The sequence below is a fragment of the Chlorocebus sabaeus genome, chromosome 10 (assembly GCF_047675955.1).
Source record: "Chlorocebus sabaeus isolate Y175 chromosome 10, mChlSab1.0.hap1, whole genome shotgun sequence".
Classification (NCBI taxonomy): domain Eukaryota; kingdom Metazoa; phylum Chordata; class Mammalia; order Primates; family Cercopithecidae; genus Chlorocebus; species Chlorocebus sabaeus.
In genome coordinates, this window is record NC_132913.1 from 60,034,925 (window position 1) to 60,053,044 (window position 18,120).

An 18,120-nucleotide genomic window follows, 5' to 3' on the forward strand; every position below is an offset into this window, starting at 1 on the left:
CAGTTCTGGAGGCTGGGAAGTCCAGTATTAAGGTGCCAGCATCTGGTCAGAGTCTTCTTGCTGTGTCCTCACATGGTGGAAGGTAGAAAGGACTGAGCCTACTCCCGCAAGCCTTTTTTATAGCAGCATTAATCCACTCATTAATCCACAAATACTGTGTGAAGGCAGAGTGCTCATGACCTAAGCACTTTTCATTAAACACCTCCCAACATTGTTGCACTGGTGATTAAATTTCCAACCCATGAATTTTGAGGGACCAAATAGCAGAGGGAGTAGGCTCACCTCTATGCTATTTAGACCATAGCAGAGGGTGAGTCTACTCCATGCATGGAAGTAAGGAGGGCAGGTGCAGTAGCAGATATAGGAGAGAAGATAAGTTCAGTTTAAGGTCGCTGTAGGACATTACACTCAAGGGATTTTTGTATGGTTGGCCCTGTTTCGGGCACTGTAGGATCTATAAAGGAGGTACCAGACATGACCCCTAGAGAGGGGAGAATATGCATTGCATTAGGAAATTAGAGAAACACAAAAGGATTATCACTGGTGGTAGATTCCAGAGATCGAATGATAATGGTGTCTGTTAATAGCCAAATGAAATTTTCCCCACTCCATGAAGTACCCAATAAAGTTAATGACAGATAGAAGGTTGCTTTTCCTTGTTTCTGAGGCTTAACTATTAAACAAGAATGACATCGTTAGGGCCTAATTTGGGGGTACACAAAAATATCAGGAGAAGAGGTTTCACTCTTCTCCCAGTTATCTCAAATTTGTCTTTCCAAGTGTCTTTTGTCATTTAACAATCTGGTTATGAAACTTGAAGTTCTTCTGTGCTTGCTTTGGACTGTATAGAAGCACATACGTTTTTCTTCTACTGTTTTCTGGCGAGTGTCAGGCTAAAAATCTTTTTAGCTGCCCTAGTCTGCATTCCTAATGTGGGAGATGCTCTGGTGAGTATAAACAAAAAGGGATGCTCTTTCCTTCTTTGTGGAAGATGGATTCTAATCTCTGTCTCTTTTCCTATGCAGCTAAGTAGAATCTGCCATATCAATGTCCAGTCAGTTTCTAGCTCATCTAGTCCTTATGATTCCTCCCATGGTCACTTGCATGCTGCCATTGCTTTGGGCCTGTGGCTGCTGCCAGTGCTTCTATAGCAGCAACCCGACTTCCTACTGGCACCAGCACCAGCTCTGCCCCCCAGGGAAGTGTGCTTTACTGTCTGGGATCCCCCGCTAGGGGTGCCTCTGCCAGCTGCTGCTGTCCTTGCTGCCCCCCAGACACACAAAGACTGAAAGTTGTCTGCACCACTGTCCATACCACCTTATTAACTGCTGAAGTCCTAGTCTCCATTCCAAAGCCCCTTAACTTTGAGGACGTAGCTTCTGGTAAGGAGTTTAGAAAGCCCTTCCGAAGGGGTAATTGGAGGAAGAGGCACTGAATCTGATGTGTTGTATTTTCCCAAGTCGAGCCTACACATCTCTCAGCGCTTTCAGGCACACTGTCATCTCAGAGACTGGGCACACACGCATCAGGATTTCCCTTCCTCTTCCCCAAGAAGCAGAATCCAAACCCTTCCAGTAGGGGTTTGCTGGGAGGCCAGGGAGTTGTGGGCATATTCTTTGAATCTAGTTTTCTTGGGCCTAAAAGTGTGATCGGGTGAAAATTGAACAAAGTGAAGAGCCTTTAAACGAAGCTCAGGAAAGCCTGTATCTTAGGTCTTCCACTTAGTAACAGGTCATCTTCTCATGTCCTCTGAAAATGTTCATCTCTCATGATGGGATCTGTCTTCTTCTGACAATGTCCCAACTCCCTTGAACTCTGACTTAGCTAGTCTTGACTTCTGTATTAGTCTGAGTAATACTGGGTGATGCTGTGATAACGTCCCTGCCCCATCTCAGTAGCTTCATATTTACCACTATACAGAATCTTTTGTGGGTTGTACATTCTTCTCTATCTTGTGGCTATAGCATGTAAAACACATGCCTCCTGCCTTAGTTTCCTAGGGCTGCCGGAACAAGATACCACAAACTGAGTGGTGTAAAACAACAAACACTTTTTTCTCTCAGGGTTCTGAAGGCTGGAAGTCCAGAATCAAGGTGTGGGAGGCCCGGGTCTTCTCTGAAGGCTCTAGGGAACAATCCTTCTTGTCCCTTTCTAGCTTTTGAAGGTTGCCAGCAATCTTCGGCATTCCTTGCTGGTAGATGCATTACTCCAATCTCTGTCACCACCTCCACGTGGTTGTTTTCCCTGTGTCTCTCTGTCCAATTTCCCTTCTTTTTCTAATGGTGCTAGTTATTAGATTAGGGCCAACCATAATCCAGTGTGACCTCATCTTAATTTGATTGCATCTATAAGACCCTATTTCCAAAGAAGATTACATGCACAGGTGCTGAGTACCAGGTCCCTGATGTATCTTTTGAGGAGACGCAGTTCAACCCATAACACCCTTCAAAGTTGTTCCTGAAGAGGCAGAAGAGAGGCCCCTGGCTCTTACCAGTCTCACCTCAGAAGAGGTATATGCTAGTTTTGTTCGCAGTCCAGCCCCAACGTAACTACAAGGGAGGCTAGTACATTCAGGGGAGCACATGGCTATTTGGTGAACATTACCTGTCTCTGTCACATCCTCATCCAGTTTGTTTCCTCTGATCCCAGAATGCTCTGGGGCACACATGATGGTTTCTATGTAATGTGAAATATCTATCAAGAATAGCAGTGGGTTCCTGCAAAGCACATGGAAGGAACAGACTTGGAAAATTGCTCAAAGAAAAGAAAAAAATAGTTTATATAGTTCGTAAAACTATCTTATTTTTGTTTGGTTCTTTGATTTATCTTAATCCAGAGGTTACGAAATGGCAGTCAGCAGGTTGGATCTATTCCATAGATTTGTGTGTGTGTGTGTGGCCCACACAGTGTTCAAGAAATTTGAACAGACTGGGCATGGTGGCTCATGCCTGTAATCCTAGCACTTTGGGAGGCTGAGGCGGGAGGATTGCTTGAGCCCAGGAGTTTGAGACCAGCCTGGGCAATATGACAAAACCCTGCCAGTACAAAAAATTAGCTGGACGTGGTGGAGTGCACCTGTAATCCCAGCTGCTTGGGAGGCTGAAGTGGCAGGATCACTTAAGCCCTGGAGGTTGAGGCTGCAGTGAGCCAAGATTGTGTCACTGCACTCAGCCTGGGCAACAAAGTGAGCCTATAATCCCAGTACTTTGGGAGGCCGAGGCGGGTGGATTGCCTAAGGTCAGGAGTTCAAGAGTAGCCTGGCCAGCATAGTGAAACCCCATCTCTACTAAAAATACAAAAAATTAGTTGGGTGTGGTAGCGGGCACCTGTATTCGATTGAACTCAGGAGGCGGAGGTTGCAGTGAACCAAGATCGTGCCATTGCACTCCAGCCTGGGCAACAAAAGCGAAACTCTGTCTCAAAAAAAAAAAAAAAAAAGCAAACAAATGTCTACACAACTAGATTTACCTTGAACAATGGGAAGATTTGACAACATCTGGGCTCACATTTACACAGAAAACTAAGAAGAAGGAAAACAGCCAAATAGGAGCTGCTCCCTGTGGACAGTCCCATGTTTGCAGTTCACCCTTATGCCCACCATTCCCTGGAGAATCACCAACACTGAGGCTGTCACTTCTTATTTGTCTTTGTGATTTCACTGTTGTTTTCTTAGAGTCGAGATTTTTTCCCCTTGTATCTTGCTCTTTCTACTCACTTCCTTTACCTCATTGGCCCCTGCAGGCATTTATGTTTGAGACTTCAATTTTCAGTAAAATCTGCATTTTCATGTATCTTGTGCTTCTAAGGGATTAAGCATTATACCATAGTATCACCTTGAACTTAGTACTCTGAGGTTGACTCCTGCTATAGTATCTGCAATAGTAGTGATTTAAGGCGAATAGTTGGTAAAGCTCCAGAAATGTCTATATCAGCCCAGAAATACCTATAAGGGGGTGGATAAATGTTTGCAATGAAATATTCACAATTGGGTTATTTGGGTAAATTTGAATATAATTAAAATGAGGCCTATTGACTCACTTTGAGGTAAATCTTTACTGATATAGCTTTTGTGCCTTTTCTCCCTATACAGACCATTGGAGCGATCCAGCGAAGATGTGGATATAATCTTCACTCGACTGAAAGAAGTTAAAGCTTTTGAGAAATTTCACCCAAATCTCCTTCATCAGATTTGCTTATGTGGTTATTATGAGAACCTGGAAAAGGGAATAACATGTAAGAAAAGCAACTCTAGTAGTATATTTCCATGTATGGTTTATGCTCATTTGTGGTTACTTTATGGAGATAAATAGCAAATGGAGTATTTATGTGCTAAATATTTGAGCTTCAACCAAAGGTATTAAGTTGACATTTCCCTCTAGTCTGTTTATTCAGTTCCATGTAGGTGTTTCCCTAACTCCTTTGTTCACAGAACGTAAATGGTTCTTCCAGGGTAACCGACTTTCTAGATGGAGCTGGAGGGATGTAATGATTCACATGTTTAGCTATATCTTTAGAAATTCAAATAATTATCTTCTCTAATCCAAGAAATGTGTGGCCAATAGGATATTAAGGTAAAAGTTCTCTTACTAGTGCTGATAGTAATGTTTTGAATTAATGCCAGTTATATCATCTATTCCAGGTGTGAATAAGGGGCAGGGAGATAGAGTAACAGTTGGATTTTTTTTAAAGTATTTTTTCATTAAAGAAGTAATAGTTCTTCTGTTGGAACACTTTATGCTGCACTCGCAGAAAAGTCCCTTTCAACTGATTTGAATATTCAATGACTTATACAACAAGAAAAAAAAAAATCAATTACTCATATAGAAGAAATCCTGAGGTAGAATGACTTCAGAGTTGGTTAGTGAAGTGACTCAGTGAAATTATTAAGGCTTCAGGTCCTTCTTGTATTTTTTGTTTTTGTATGCATTCTGAGATGTTGGGTTTTGTCCTCAGACTTGTCCCAAATTATTCTGACAGCTATAGCTGTTGGATGCATTATGTATTGATACAAAAACGTCCTGCTGAAGGACTATTTCTTTTTGGGTCTCTGTTTTAGAAGTCCCCCACCAGACTGCTTGTATTGACTCATTGGCCAGAAATGTATCACATGCCTAAGTCTAAACCAATCACTTGCAAAAATAATGGGATCACCAGGACTGATTTATACCAATCATGATTGCCGTAGTGGAGCTAACACCTAGCCCTATGGATGAGCGTGGAAACTTGTCTGAAACCTGGGTTCAGTTAGACAACAGGGCATGAGTGGTTCTGGGTGGGAAAGCAACAGGGTGAGTCACAACATTATTGTAGAAAATTTAGAAAGTCAACAAAATAAAAATCACCTACAATTTCTACCATTAACATTTTGTGGGCCAGGTGCAGTGGCTCACGCTTGTAATCCTGGCATTTTGGGAGGCCAAGGTGGGCAGATCATGAGGTCAGGAGATTGAGACCATCCTGGCTAACATGGCGAAACCCCGTCTCTACTAAAAATACAAACAATTAGCCGGCCGTGGTGGCGGGTACCTGTAATCCCAGCTACTCGGGAGGCTGAGGCAGGAGAATTGCTTGAACCCAGGAGGTGGAGGTTGCAGTGAGCTGAGATTGCGCCATTGCATTCTGCACCCCAGCCTGGGTGACAGAACAAGACTCCATCTCAAAACAAAACAAAAAAAAATTGGGATATATTCTTCAAAATGTTCTCCTATGTGTACACATAGAAGCATAGTTACATTTCTTTTTCTTTTTTTTTTTTTTGAGATGAGTTCTTGCTCTGTCATCTAGGCTGGAGTGCAGTAGTGCAATCATGGCTCACTACAACCTTGAACTCCTAGGCTCAAGCCATCTGCCCACCTCAGCCTCCTGAGTAGCTAGTACTACTGGCATATGCCACCATGCCCAGCTGCTTTCTTTAATTTTGGTAAAGACCAGGTCAGATATAGTGCCCAGGCTGGTCTTGAACTCCTGGTCTCAAGCAATCCTCCTGCCATGGCTTCCCAAAGTGTTGGGATTATAGGCGTGACCCCTGCACCCAACTCATAGTTACATTTCTGTTAAGAAAAAAATCATCCATACATATCATTTTCAACCAGTCTTTTAAAACTGATATCAGAAACTTTATTCTTTTGGCAATAAAACTATTTTATGTTTCTAAAAGCCATTTTCAAAATGAATCTCCTAACATGTGTAACATGAATTTGATTGACAAATAATAATGTCTTTTGGGGCCAAGAATTTCATAAAAGACAAAACCCTAACTCTAAAATGAGTCACAAAGATTTGGAATAGCAGAGTTACTGGAGAGATCAGCTATAAACTCATCAACTCCATCTTAAGCTTGTCATTGCACTTGGTAGGATGTCATTGTTGTTCTTTGCCTTTCCACAGCATGTCCTAGTCAGGAAGTTCAGAGCAGCTTGTCATCATTAATTGTGGTTCCCAGAAGCTTGCTCGTCTCCAGTGAGCACTAGCCTTGCCAGGACTCAGTTGTCCCACGAGCTGTCATGTGATTTTTCATTGAGTTACTTGACCTCTGACTTTAACTGTGAAGAGGATTTTAAAATATCAAATCACTCCATCTAGTTATTTAGTTAGGATATTTAAAAGGACAGTTGGTTTGCGTGAAATTTTTGAACCAGTGTTTTGGAATTACTTTCCCAGACCTGGTCTTAATATGATATGGGAACTATGGTTCTATCTAAATACCTAAATATTTTCTCTCTGAGAGGACAAACTTGGAGCAAGATCAGGTTCAAAAATTTCTGATGAGGGTCATTCAAATGCTTAAAAGCAGTGAATTTATAAAAAGAATAAGAAAACGGACAATGATAATATAGTAGTTAAAAGTTTTAAACAAAGCAGATTTTGGTTTTTTAAATCAATCATTGGTCACCTTAAAAGGAGAGGTGCTAGTCTAGAAAACATATTGCTTTTAATATAGTCTTGGGAAATATCAGCCAATTCTTCTTAAATTCAAAGGATCTTATAACATTTAAAGCTATCATCTTTATTACAGCTCTGTAAGTATGATAGAGTTCTCTTTAACAAGGTTCCACTTCACAGAATATTGAATAAATAGGATATAGCTTTGTTGACAGATGAGGTGAAGAAAAACATGTCATGTTCCTCTGGGCAACAGTTAGGGGAAGGGTCATAAGCTCAGTTAGGTCCAAGACATGCTTGGATCAGTGAAAAACTATCAGATCCTACAGTAAAACCAAGTTGTATCTGTTATATTTATATCACTGTTTTTTTCCCCAGTATTTCGCCAGGGTGATATTGGAACAAACTGGTATGCTGTCTTGGCAGGGTCTTTGGATGTTAAAGTATCTGAGACCAGCAGTCACCAGGTAATATGCTCTATTTTTTTGAAAGTAGGATTTATTTTTTTAAAAAGACATATTATCCTTACGTCTTTTATGCCATTACAATGACATTTTCAAGTCCATTTCTTCTTTCCTACAATAATGGGTTTGGCAGCGTTTGTTTGATTCCTTTATTAAGTTACTCAACAAATACCTATTGAATGTCTTCTCTGATTTGAGTATGATGCCAGGTGTCAAAACATGAAACGCAAGAACACATTGGATGCTTTCTAGGAGCTTGTAGTCTATTTGGAAATGCAAGCAATTGCAGCGTGACACAAATTGCTGTATAGGGTGAAATGTGAGTGAAGGGGAAGGAGAAGAAGTCTTCCTATGTTTCCTCTTGGATTCTTTCTCCATCATTGTATCTTAAATTTTCTTTGGCCTAGAAGTGATCCCCTCATCGGCCTTGTAGGAGCTCTAGTGATGCAAGGGAAATGTGGTTGATGCAGTCCCCCTAAAATCTCTGTTTCTCTGCCTTGTCTTTGCAAATGTGGAAGGCTAATAATATTATTTTCCTTCTAAAGTACAGCACTGGCTTTATTTTCATTAGTCACCTCTGAGGAGTTTGGCATCCCAGTAGATGAAACTCATTCTTTTTTCTGTTCACAAAATGTATGAATATTAAAAAAACAAAAGCAAAATTAAAAAAGAAAGAAAAATATTAAAAAAAGAAAAAATATATAACTATTTAAAGTCAAACCCAGGGCCTTCTTTCACATCTGCAGTGACTCTTGCTCTATCATTAAGACATGTGGCCAAAATGTACACAACCTCACTGTTTAGAGCCAAGAATCTCGAGTCTGAAAAGTATGACCCGTAAAAGGCCACCATCAGGTGTCACTATGAAAACGTTCCAAGTGTTATTTCCACATATTCAGGATTCAGAAAAAACTGAAGAGAATTAGTTCATTGTAAAATCTGAAAGAATTACTGAAAAAAATTAAAGAATTAAAGGGACAAGTAACTTTCTGCCACGTATCATATTTAAGGCAGTGTTTTGGAGCCTTTTTCATAGGTAGCACACTTCAAATGTGAGAAAAATTCATGACACACCAAATTTGAGGTTTAAATTTTTTAGGAACTTGTATGCATATTGAAGTTGTGGGCAGTCACCATCTTAAAAATGGAGTGGTGTTCCAAAAGATTGCTGGTAAGGTGGGCATTTGGAATTTGCAATGTAGTTTCCTGGGTGATACCCACTGTAATGGATGGTTAAACTCTCAGGCCAGTGTCCAAATCCTGTGTAATCCATAGTATACTCTTTCTGTGCATCAGTGCATGAAAATTCCATTAGACATAGCATGGAACCTGTGCTTCCCAACTTTGATGGTACTTTTCCTCTTCCTGTCTCTCATGGGGCTGGCTTTCTCTTGGATTTCAGAGGGAGTCAAGGTGAGAGGTGGGTTTTGATTCTTGTAAGCTGCCTTAGTTTTGAATGGGAAGGAGAACAGCTAGCATTTCTTGGATATTTGCCATATCCAGTATAACCAAGATATTTATCCATATATAATTTATCCAATCCTTCTTGGATGTTTACTTGGCAGTGTTCCAAGCACTTAACAGGTATTTATTTACTTCTTTAATCCTCAAGTCAACCATGAGGTAGGTCGTATTTACTGTTCTCATTTTGCGGATGAGAAAATGAAGTCCCCGAGTGGTTAAATAACTTACTCAAGTATTATATTTAGAAATTAGAGAAACCAAGATTAAAACCCAAGCAGTTAGGCACCTGAACAGATGCTCTTCACCACTGCGCTCCACCATTTGACTCTTAAGAAGCATGATGCAACATGCAACTTCCCTCTCTCCCTGCCTTTTGTCGTCCTTTCAGATTACCCCGTGTCCTTCCTCTCTGCATATCTCCTACCTTGTGGATGCTGCTCTGGTGGGGACTTTCTGGGCCTTTTTGCTCAGAGCTGCTCCTGGTACTTCCCTTCCCCAGGTTTCACCTGCATAGATGTGCCCTGGGGACAGGGCCTGCAGCAGGATCTTTCTGCTCAGTTCCTCCTGCAGCTAGAGTGGGTCCTGAGTGAGTGATAATGGAGAGAGTGGAGAAGCTAAAAAGAGAAATGTGACAAAAGAGAAGAATGGGAAGATGAGAATTAAGGAGGAGAAAAGAAAGAAGAGGAAATCTCAGGAAGGAGAGAGAAGCCGAATCAGAAAAGGAAGAGCAGATGTGCCTAAGGGGATGATAAATAACACCAGCTCTTATGTGCTGACACACCAGATGTGAAAGCTGGCTGAGATTTTGATGGTATTAAAATAGTATCTGGCCAGGGGTTTCAGGAATATTGCCCTTGACCAGTTATCTCTCACCATGGCATCCTAGCAGGGTTATTAGCTACAGATTTAACAATTTTAACTAAACTTTTAATTTTAGATTTATCTGTAATGCAGAGAACTCTGTAAAACCAATGCAGAGAACTTTCCTAAGCTGGGCTCGGTCTTCTTTTAGTTGTTAGGAATATTTAATTTAATACCAAAGCCGGGTTACTACTTCCTTTATGTATTTCATCCCACAGTGTTCAACCAGAGTTTTCTGGATGGATTTGTGTCACTAAAATAAAAGGAAGAGAAAGCTCATTGACCCCTATACCCTCTAGCCTTCTAGAGTACAGCCTGAGATAAACAGGGCCCAGCCTTCCAGCCAGTTCTGAGGGCTGGACATGGTACAGCCACATGAGAGAAAGAAGCTAAGGAGAATTACCAAGATGGCAGAGCCCCCTTCCATGCCAAGATGCTTGCAAGGGAGAAACAAAACTGCCATATCTACCCATGCTGGCCTTGTGATGGCTCTGGGTGTCTGCCCACCAGCAATGTGGTAAATCAGGGGGATTGTTTAACATGGCCGAGTAGTGCCCCATACAAGTCAGGGTTCTTTGGAGAAACAGAAGCACTAAGAGATAGAGATGGAGAGAGAGAGACAGGTTTTTTTTAGGAACTGGCTCACATGATTTCGGGGGCTGGCAGGTCTGAAGTCTAGAGCTGGCAGGCTGGAGATTCAGGTAAGAGTTATTGGCAGAAGCAGAATTCCTTCTTCTTTGGGAAACCTCAAGGAAAACCTGTTTGCTCTTAGGCTTTCAGGTGAGTAGATGAGGCACACGCACATCATGGAGGGTGATCTACTGATTGTAAACGTTAATCACTTCTAAAAAGTATCTTTACAGCAACATCTAGGTTAGTATTTAACCAAACTACTGGCCATTATTGTCTAGCTAAGTTGACACATACAATTAACCATAATAGACCCCAATGAGGGGGGAAATGGGGTTGGGTGAAGGCCATGGGTGAGGAGCAAGGAGAGACCTGGAATTCCTACCCCTAGAGACAGAAACAATCATTGCTGAGTGCCTTCCTTGTGTGGCTCGTGCAAGGGGTTCCATGGACATTAACTGAACTAATCTTTAGGCATTTGTGTCCTGTTTTACCAAAGGCTTGAAAACAAGGCTCAGTGACTTAGGTGCAGCTTTCCCAGGGCCACACACGTGTACGTGGGCAAACTGAGATTTGAATTCAGGTCTGACGTCCTCCAAATTGCATGTTCTTCTGCTGGGCGCACACATGTGAACAGAGGTGTGAGGAGGATGATAAAAGTGAAGGAAGAAAAGTTATGAGAGTCTAAGAGAAAACTGAGGAAAGAGAAAAGAGGTGATGGCACAGAGTCAAGTCTTTCAGGGAGGACAGGGCAGAGTTTCTTGCCAGCCTGCCCCTTGCTGCCCTGCACGTCTGCCTTCTCACCTGAGAGCCAGAGGGATGTAGTGACAAATTCCCAAACTTAGCACTAGGTTTTAGCCCCTTAGTGGGGTGTGAGCCAGGATGATGGAAGAAGAGCGGGAGTGGCTGCTGGCAATGGGGCGCCTACGACAGGAAGCTCTGTTCTCAGTGTGTCCCAAGCGTTATCCCACCGGCACTCACAACCCTGCCCTCCCCTTAGTGCTGTGGTTTGTCTCATTTTAGAGGCCAGATATTCAACAGCTTGCCCAAGGTCACAAAGCTGCTGGATGTCTGGGCCAGTTCTTTGTGATTCTGGGGCTCAATGCTTGCCCATCATGGTTGTATAGGTGCCACCCAGAAGGACCAGAAGGGGAAGGAAGAGAGGGGGGCGCCGAGCCAGCTGTTAAGGAATAAGGAATGCAGGGAGGAGTTTTTGCCTTGCAGCTTCTCCAGCTCGCACCTGGGTGTCTGATGCAGCTCTCAGCTCCACAGCCCTTCCCTCTAAGCCCACTGCCCAGGTGCTATTGGGGGCATTCCTCCTCCCACCCTCTCTTTGATCTGGTGATGCACATTGAAAGGGGTGAGGTCCTCCCTCCAAAGGGCTTCCGGATTAGAGGGTAGGGTAGATAAGTGTAGTTGATAGGGAGGGAAAGTGAGGTACATGGTGCACAAGATGGAGGCAAAATGGTTAGAACTGACGGTGATGGGATGTGGAGGTGTAGAGAGAAAGGGAGTCTCCTGACTTGGGTGAAGAGGTGGACAGTGATGCTACTAATGGAAATGGGAATACATGAGGGAGACCACCTTTCCCAGATTCTGCAATAGTATTTTATGCTATATGTTTATTAGGTATGTGTATTAGTCCATTTTCATGCTGCTGAGAAAGGCATACCTGAGACTGGGGCAATTTACAAAAGAAATAAGTTTATTAGACTTATAGTTTCACATGGCTGGAGAGACCTCCCAATCATGGCAGAGGGCAAGGATGAGCAAGTCACATCTTACATGGATGGCAGCAGGCAAAGAGAGCTTGTGCAGGGAAACTCCCATTTTTAAAACCATCAGATCTTGTGAGATTTATTCACTGTCAGAGAACAGCGCAGGAAAGACCCACACCCATAATTCAATTACCTTCCACTGGGTTCCTCCCGCAACACATGGGAATTGTGGGAGTTATAATTCAAGATGAGATTTAGGCGAGGACACAGCCAAACCATATCATTCCATCCCTGACCACTGCCAAATCTAATGTCCTCACATTTCAAAACCAATCATGCCTTCTCAACAGTCCCCCAAAGTCTTAATTCATTTCAGCATTAACTCAAAAGTCCACAGTCCAATGTCTTATCTGAGACAAGGCAAGTCCTTTCCGCCTACGCGTGTGTAAAATTAAAAGCAACTTAGTTACTTCCTAAATACAATGGGGGTACAGGCATTGGTTAAATACAGCCATTCCAAATGGGAGAAATTGGCCAAAACAAAGGCTACAGGTCCCAGTCCAAAATCCAGCAGGGCAGTCAAATCTTAAAGCTCCAAAATGATCTCCTTGGACTCCATGTCTCACATTCAGGTCACACTGATGCAAGAGGTGGGAGGCGGGTTCCCATCGTCTTGGGCAGCTCGGTCCCTGTGACTTTGCAGAGTGTAGCCTCCCTTCTGGTTGCTTTCATGGGCTGGCATTGAGTGTATGCGGCTTTTCCAGGTGCACAGTGCAACAGCTGTCAGTAGATCTACCATTCTGGGATCTGGAGGATGATGGACCTTTTTTCACAGCTCCACTAGGTGGCGCCCCAGTAGGGACTCTGTGTGGGGGCTCCAACCCCACATTTCCCTTCTGCACTGCCCTAGCAGAGGTTCTCCATGAAAGCCTCGCCCCTGCAGCAAACTTCTGCCTGGACTTCCAGGTATTTCCATACATTCTCTGAAATCTAGGCAGAGGTTCCCAAACCTCAATTCTTGACTTCTGTACACCTGCAGGTTCAACACCACATGGAAGCTGCCAAGGCTTGAGGCTTGCACCCTCTGATGCCATGGCCCGAACTGTACCTTGGCCCCTTTTAGTCATAGCTGGAGTGGCTAGGCTGCAGGGCACCAAGTTCCTAGGCTGCACATAGCACCAGTACCCTGGGCTTGGCCCATGAAACTATTTTTTCCTCCTAGGCCTCTGAGCCTGTGATGGGAGGGGCTGCCATGAAGACCTCTGACATGCCCTGGAGACATTTTCCCCATTGTCTTGGGGAGTAACATTTGGCTCCTTGTTGCTTATGCAAATTTCTGTAGCTGGCTTTAATTTCTTCTCAGAAAATGGGATTTTATTTTCTATCACATTGTCAGGCTGCAAATTTTCCAAACTTTTATGCCCTGCTTCCCTTATAAAACTGAATGCCTTTAACAGCACCCAAGTCAACTCTTGAATGCTTTGCTGTGTAGAAATTTCTTCTGCCAGATACCCTAAATCTGGCAGATGCCACCAGTGTCTTTGCTAAGACATAATAAGAGCCACCTTTGCTCCAGTTCCCAACTAGTTCCTCATCTCCATCTGAGACCACCTCAGCCTGGATTTGTCCATATCATTAATCAGCATTTTGGTCAAAGCCATTCAACAAGTCTATAGGGAGTTTCAAACTTTCCCACATTTTCGTGTCTTTTTCTGAGCCCTCCAAACTGTTCCAAACTGTTCCATCCTCTGCCTGTTACCTAGTTCCAAAGTCGCTTCCACATTTTCAGGTATCTTTTCAGCAGCACCCCACTCCAGTGGTACCAATGTACTCTATTAGTTCATTCTCATGCTGCTGATAAAGACATACCTGAGACTGGGCTATTTACAAAAGAAAGAGGTTTACTGGACTTACAGTTCCATGTGGCTAGGGAGACCTCACAATCATGGTGGAAGGCAAGGAGGAGCAAGTCACATCTTATGTGGATGGCAGCAGACAAAGAGCTTATGCAGGAAAACTCCCATTTTTAAAACCATCACATCTCATGAGACTCATTCACTATCATGAGAACAATGCAGAAAAGACCCACCCCTATAATTCAATTTCTTTCCACTGGTTCCTCCCATGACATGTGGGAATTGTGGGAGTTACAATTCAAGGTGAGATTTGGGTGGGGACACAGCCAAACTGTATCAGTATGAATGATTTGATGGAATTTTTTCTGAAAAAAAAAAAATCAACCTCTTTCTTTTATATGGTGGTAGAAAGATATATCTGTATATAAATTTCAAGAATACATAGGGTGTAACTATTCTATTTGACTCAAATTCATATTGCCTTCCTGTTTCAAGTTAATATTACTTGTTCTCCCTTCTTGTCATTCCCTTATATTTTTTGCTGACTAGGTCAAAAAACACACAGCTTCTTCTATGTGATTGGTTTAGCAGATTCTTCCTGAATTTTTGAATGCCGGGTTGAGGGTCCTACTTATTTTTCATCAGCGATATCCCCAGAGCATGTAGTAGAAACTGTTCATTTACAGAGCATTTCAGGAACTTTCTTGGTGTGAGCCCACCCTGTTTAGGAAATAGCTGTGCTGTTTCTTGCTCAGTGCCTGATGCCCAAGTGTCTGCTCAGGATGATGCAGTGGTGAGCCTGGGAACGGGGAGTACCTGTGGCCTCCTGAGCCCATCCAGCATTCCGCCCCTGCTCTCCTGTGCTTTAGGCAGTGGGTGCAGTCATTTCCTGGAGAATCTGCAAAGCCTGCAAGGCATCTGCTCCCAAGGGCACCTGCTTGCAAGCTCCTCCAGTGTCCGTGGCAGGGTGGAGAGGGGTAACAGAGATCCTCTTCTGCCCCGAGATCGCTGAAGCCTAAAATTATTTTTTAAAAGGTCATGATTCTATATTTGAGAGAAGTATTAACTACAGACTTTTCGATGAGTGCTGATGTATACTTCAGGCCCTCTCTTATGAAGGGAGGATGGAGAAAAAAGCTATCCGGCTGTAGGACTGAAGTGACTCACCTTCCAGTGTCACCCCTGGTCAGCCCACCCATCAGAATAGCCAGAAGTTGGCCATTGCAGGAGGTGTGAGCTGCAGGCTGACTGGGCCTTACCCTGCGGGTCTTCTCTGGGCTCAGGAAGCATCAGATAGTGACATGGATTCCTGCTGAGCAGGGAAACCCACTCCTTTCCCACTCCTTTCCCCTCTCATAGTCAGCCCTTTCCAGGCAGGCCACAGCCACATGCTGCTTCTCCTTTCTGTTTCCCTCTCAGTCAAGTTTCCCTAATTTAAGGTTTCAAGAGACTGGAGGGGAGACAATAGTGCCTGGACGGGAGGAACGGTGGGCTCTGCCTTCTGGGGAGCTGGGGCTGCGTTGCTTTCATTTCTTTTGTTACTGCCTTGAAAACACATTTGCCCTAAGAATTCTAGGAAATGCATAGATTATTCTGTCCCTATTACTTTCAGAAACTTTTAGAGGCTGACAAATCCTTGTAATTATCTTTCTATAAATTATATTTATTCCACTACTCTATATAAAATGAAACCTACTGTAACACTCTTACCACTATGTGTAATTGTCAGAGGCATCTCTCCCAGCTGCTCAGACACCTTTCCTACCTTGGCCATTCTTCATCTTAACCCAAGAAAAAGAGCACCCAGAAGGGGACTGCCCACAGACCACTTCATCCTTCTAAGGTGTCCCAACCTGGCTGACACGTTCACATAGATTTCCACTGGGAGCATCCACTTGGCTTCCATCAGGGATTAATCGTTCCATTTCACCAATAACATCTGTCCGCACCTACAGTCTCTTACCCGAGCCTAACCAGGACCCATCCACCTCCAGGTCCCCACTGCTGCACTCACCTGCACAAGATCCTCTCCTGTCTTGGCGCCTATGTAACTTGAAAGTTACATAGGGCTAAAAGTCAGATATTTTACATTCCCACTAGAATGAATAATACTATGGGTGTATTTTTTCTCAGTAATATTTTAATCGATTTAGGATTAGAGATGAACATTGGGACAAGTTATAAGCAATAAATAACAAGCTTAAAAACAATAAATGGAGTTATAAATCTCACTGTATCAGATATTATCCAGCTGTGTGTGTGTGTGTGTGTGTGTGTGTGTTTACTTCAGAGACAGAAAGAAAGGGAGAGAGAAGGTCCTGTTTTTCTCTGCAGATTTTATAACTGAGGAGCTTTTTTGGCATAGTAAGTATCAACATCCTAGATATATATAAGATTTTAAATTAATCTTTACATCCCAAAAAGTAAAAAGCCTTTTCCAGTCATAGGAAAGAAGAATTTCTGATGACTGCTGACAGAACAAAGTTTATATTGCAAGATAGAAAATGGATGGTTTATTAATTCTTTAAAACTTTTACATTTCTATCACAGATGCTTATTTAAAGCTTTAGTATTTACCTAATGCAACCAACGGTGGTTAAATTCAGAATTCCTTTGAAATTCTATTGCCACTTAATTGGCTGTGGGTATTCACAGTTAGATTACCTGTAAATTGGGGATAATAGCTGTTATCTGAAATGAGCCGATGCATGCAAAGCACTTAGTACAAAGCCTGGGATAGAGCCAGAGGGTCTGTGCTTTTGGAAATTACCATTTCAGGAAAAGTTGGTTACAATGACTGCAATGCTGTTGTTTTATCACAAGAGGGCAGTGCCAGAATAGAAAATGCAGGAAATGTACTTGGGATTTGAAACAGTAGAAGTTTAACAATATTGTTCAGCCATTTCATGGATCAGAGAATCCGGGCTGCACTTGGCCTTGGTCATCACTTAATTTCATCCCTTCATCTGTCACTGTGAAATTATCTGGCACATTTTAGCTCAATTTCAGAAAAAAATCTCATACTAGTTTTCTCCATAAAGTAAAATAATATGCTTTTATTTGCCTTCTCTTTTTTCCTTCTACAGTAACAAATATGTTTTTAAGCATTGCATTTTTGTTTACAAAATTTGAAGAACACGTGTGTTTCACTGTAATGTGGATCTCTCTACCTTTGTCTGTCTTTCTCTCTTTGCCTCTCTGATTCTTCTATTCGCTCATTTCACTCCATTATTTTCAAACAGAGAACACTGCCATCATTGGAAACATTTTTTTCTGAGCACATTTATTGAGCCCATAAAACGTGAAAAGTGCCAAGTCCACAGCAGTTGTTTGTAATCTCTTCCTACTTGTCTATGCTCAGGTCAGGCTATTTGTTAGGAGCTGATTGGGAGTTTATTGAGCATCCTGCATCCTGTATTTAGTTTTGTTGCCATGTAATTCTTTGTTTGGGTGGTTGGATGCAAAACTGCGTCACAATGCTGGACAGACTGGCTCTCCACTGAAATGAGGCTGGCCTCCCTGATTCAGTTACCAGAATGCTAATGCTAGTCCATTCTCATCAAACCTTCCTGCGGCGGGCTTGCCTGGTCTTGTTAAGCTTTGTTGAACGTACTGATTCCAGGGAAGTGTTCTAAATACAACAACTGTTGTCTTTGCTGTTTGTTAGAAAACACATTTGCCTGAGAAGTATTTTGCCCTCTTGCTTTGGCAGGAAATGCTTCTGACAGCACATACAATCTAACATCTTGAAAAATTAAGAGATTGGGTTCCATTTAATTTTATTACTTTAGATGACTTGGAACACTCAGTAAATTCCAGCACTAAATTCAAGTTCGTGAAATAATCCCAGGTGCTGTGAAACTTAATGGCAAGTGTTGCCTATAGGCCTAAAATAAAACTTATAAAAACATTTGCCTTGTAAGAATTTATGTTCACACCTGTGAATAGCCACTGCAGTCCAGCCTGGGCAACACAAGACCTCGTCTCTAAGAAAGAAAAAAATATGTTTCTGTCTCCACACATTTAAAGGACCAATTATTTTTCCCTTGGTGTTAACTCAATATATGTCCAAAACAATAAATTTGCCATGAGACAATGAACTCTTCTTGATCCGTGAATATGGAAGTGAGTTAAATGTGCATAATAAGATGATCTGATAGCCCTTGAAGTTACAGTACAATTTTTAGAAAATCTTGATGTACTTACCACAGAGAATTCTTATGTCTGTTTAATTGATTATTAGCT

The 18,120-nt window shown here is 42.4% G+C and overlaps 1 protein-coding gene across 2 annotated transcripts in view; it reads left to right on the forward strand.

Annotated features, from left to right (window-relative positions):
* Positions 1 to 18,120, forward strand: part of RAPGEF4 (Rap guanine nucleotide exchange factor 4) — a 310,152-nt gene that overhangs the window by 52,279 nt on the left and 239,753 nt on the right. For both annotated transcript variants that reach the window (XM_007965372.3, XM_007965373.3), the window contains exons 2-3: positions 4,091 to 4,233; positions 7,261 to 7,349. In XM_007965372.3, the coding sequence (XP_007963563.1) occupies positions 4,091 to 4,233; positions 7,261 to 7,349 (232 nt within the window). The remainder of the gene's footprint in view (positions 1 to 4,090; positions 4,234 to 7,260; positions 7,350 to 18,120) is intronic.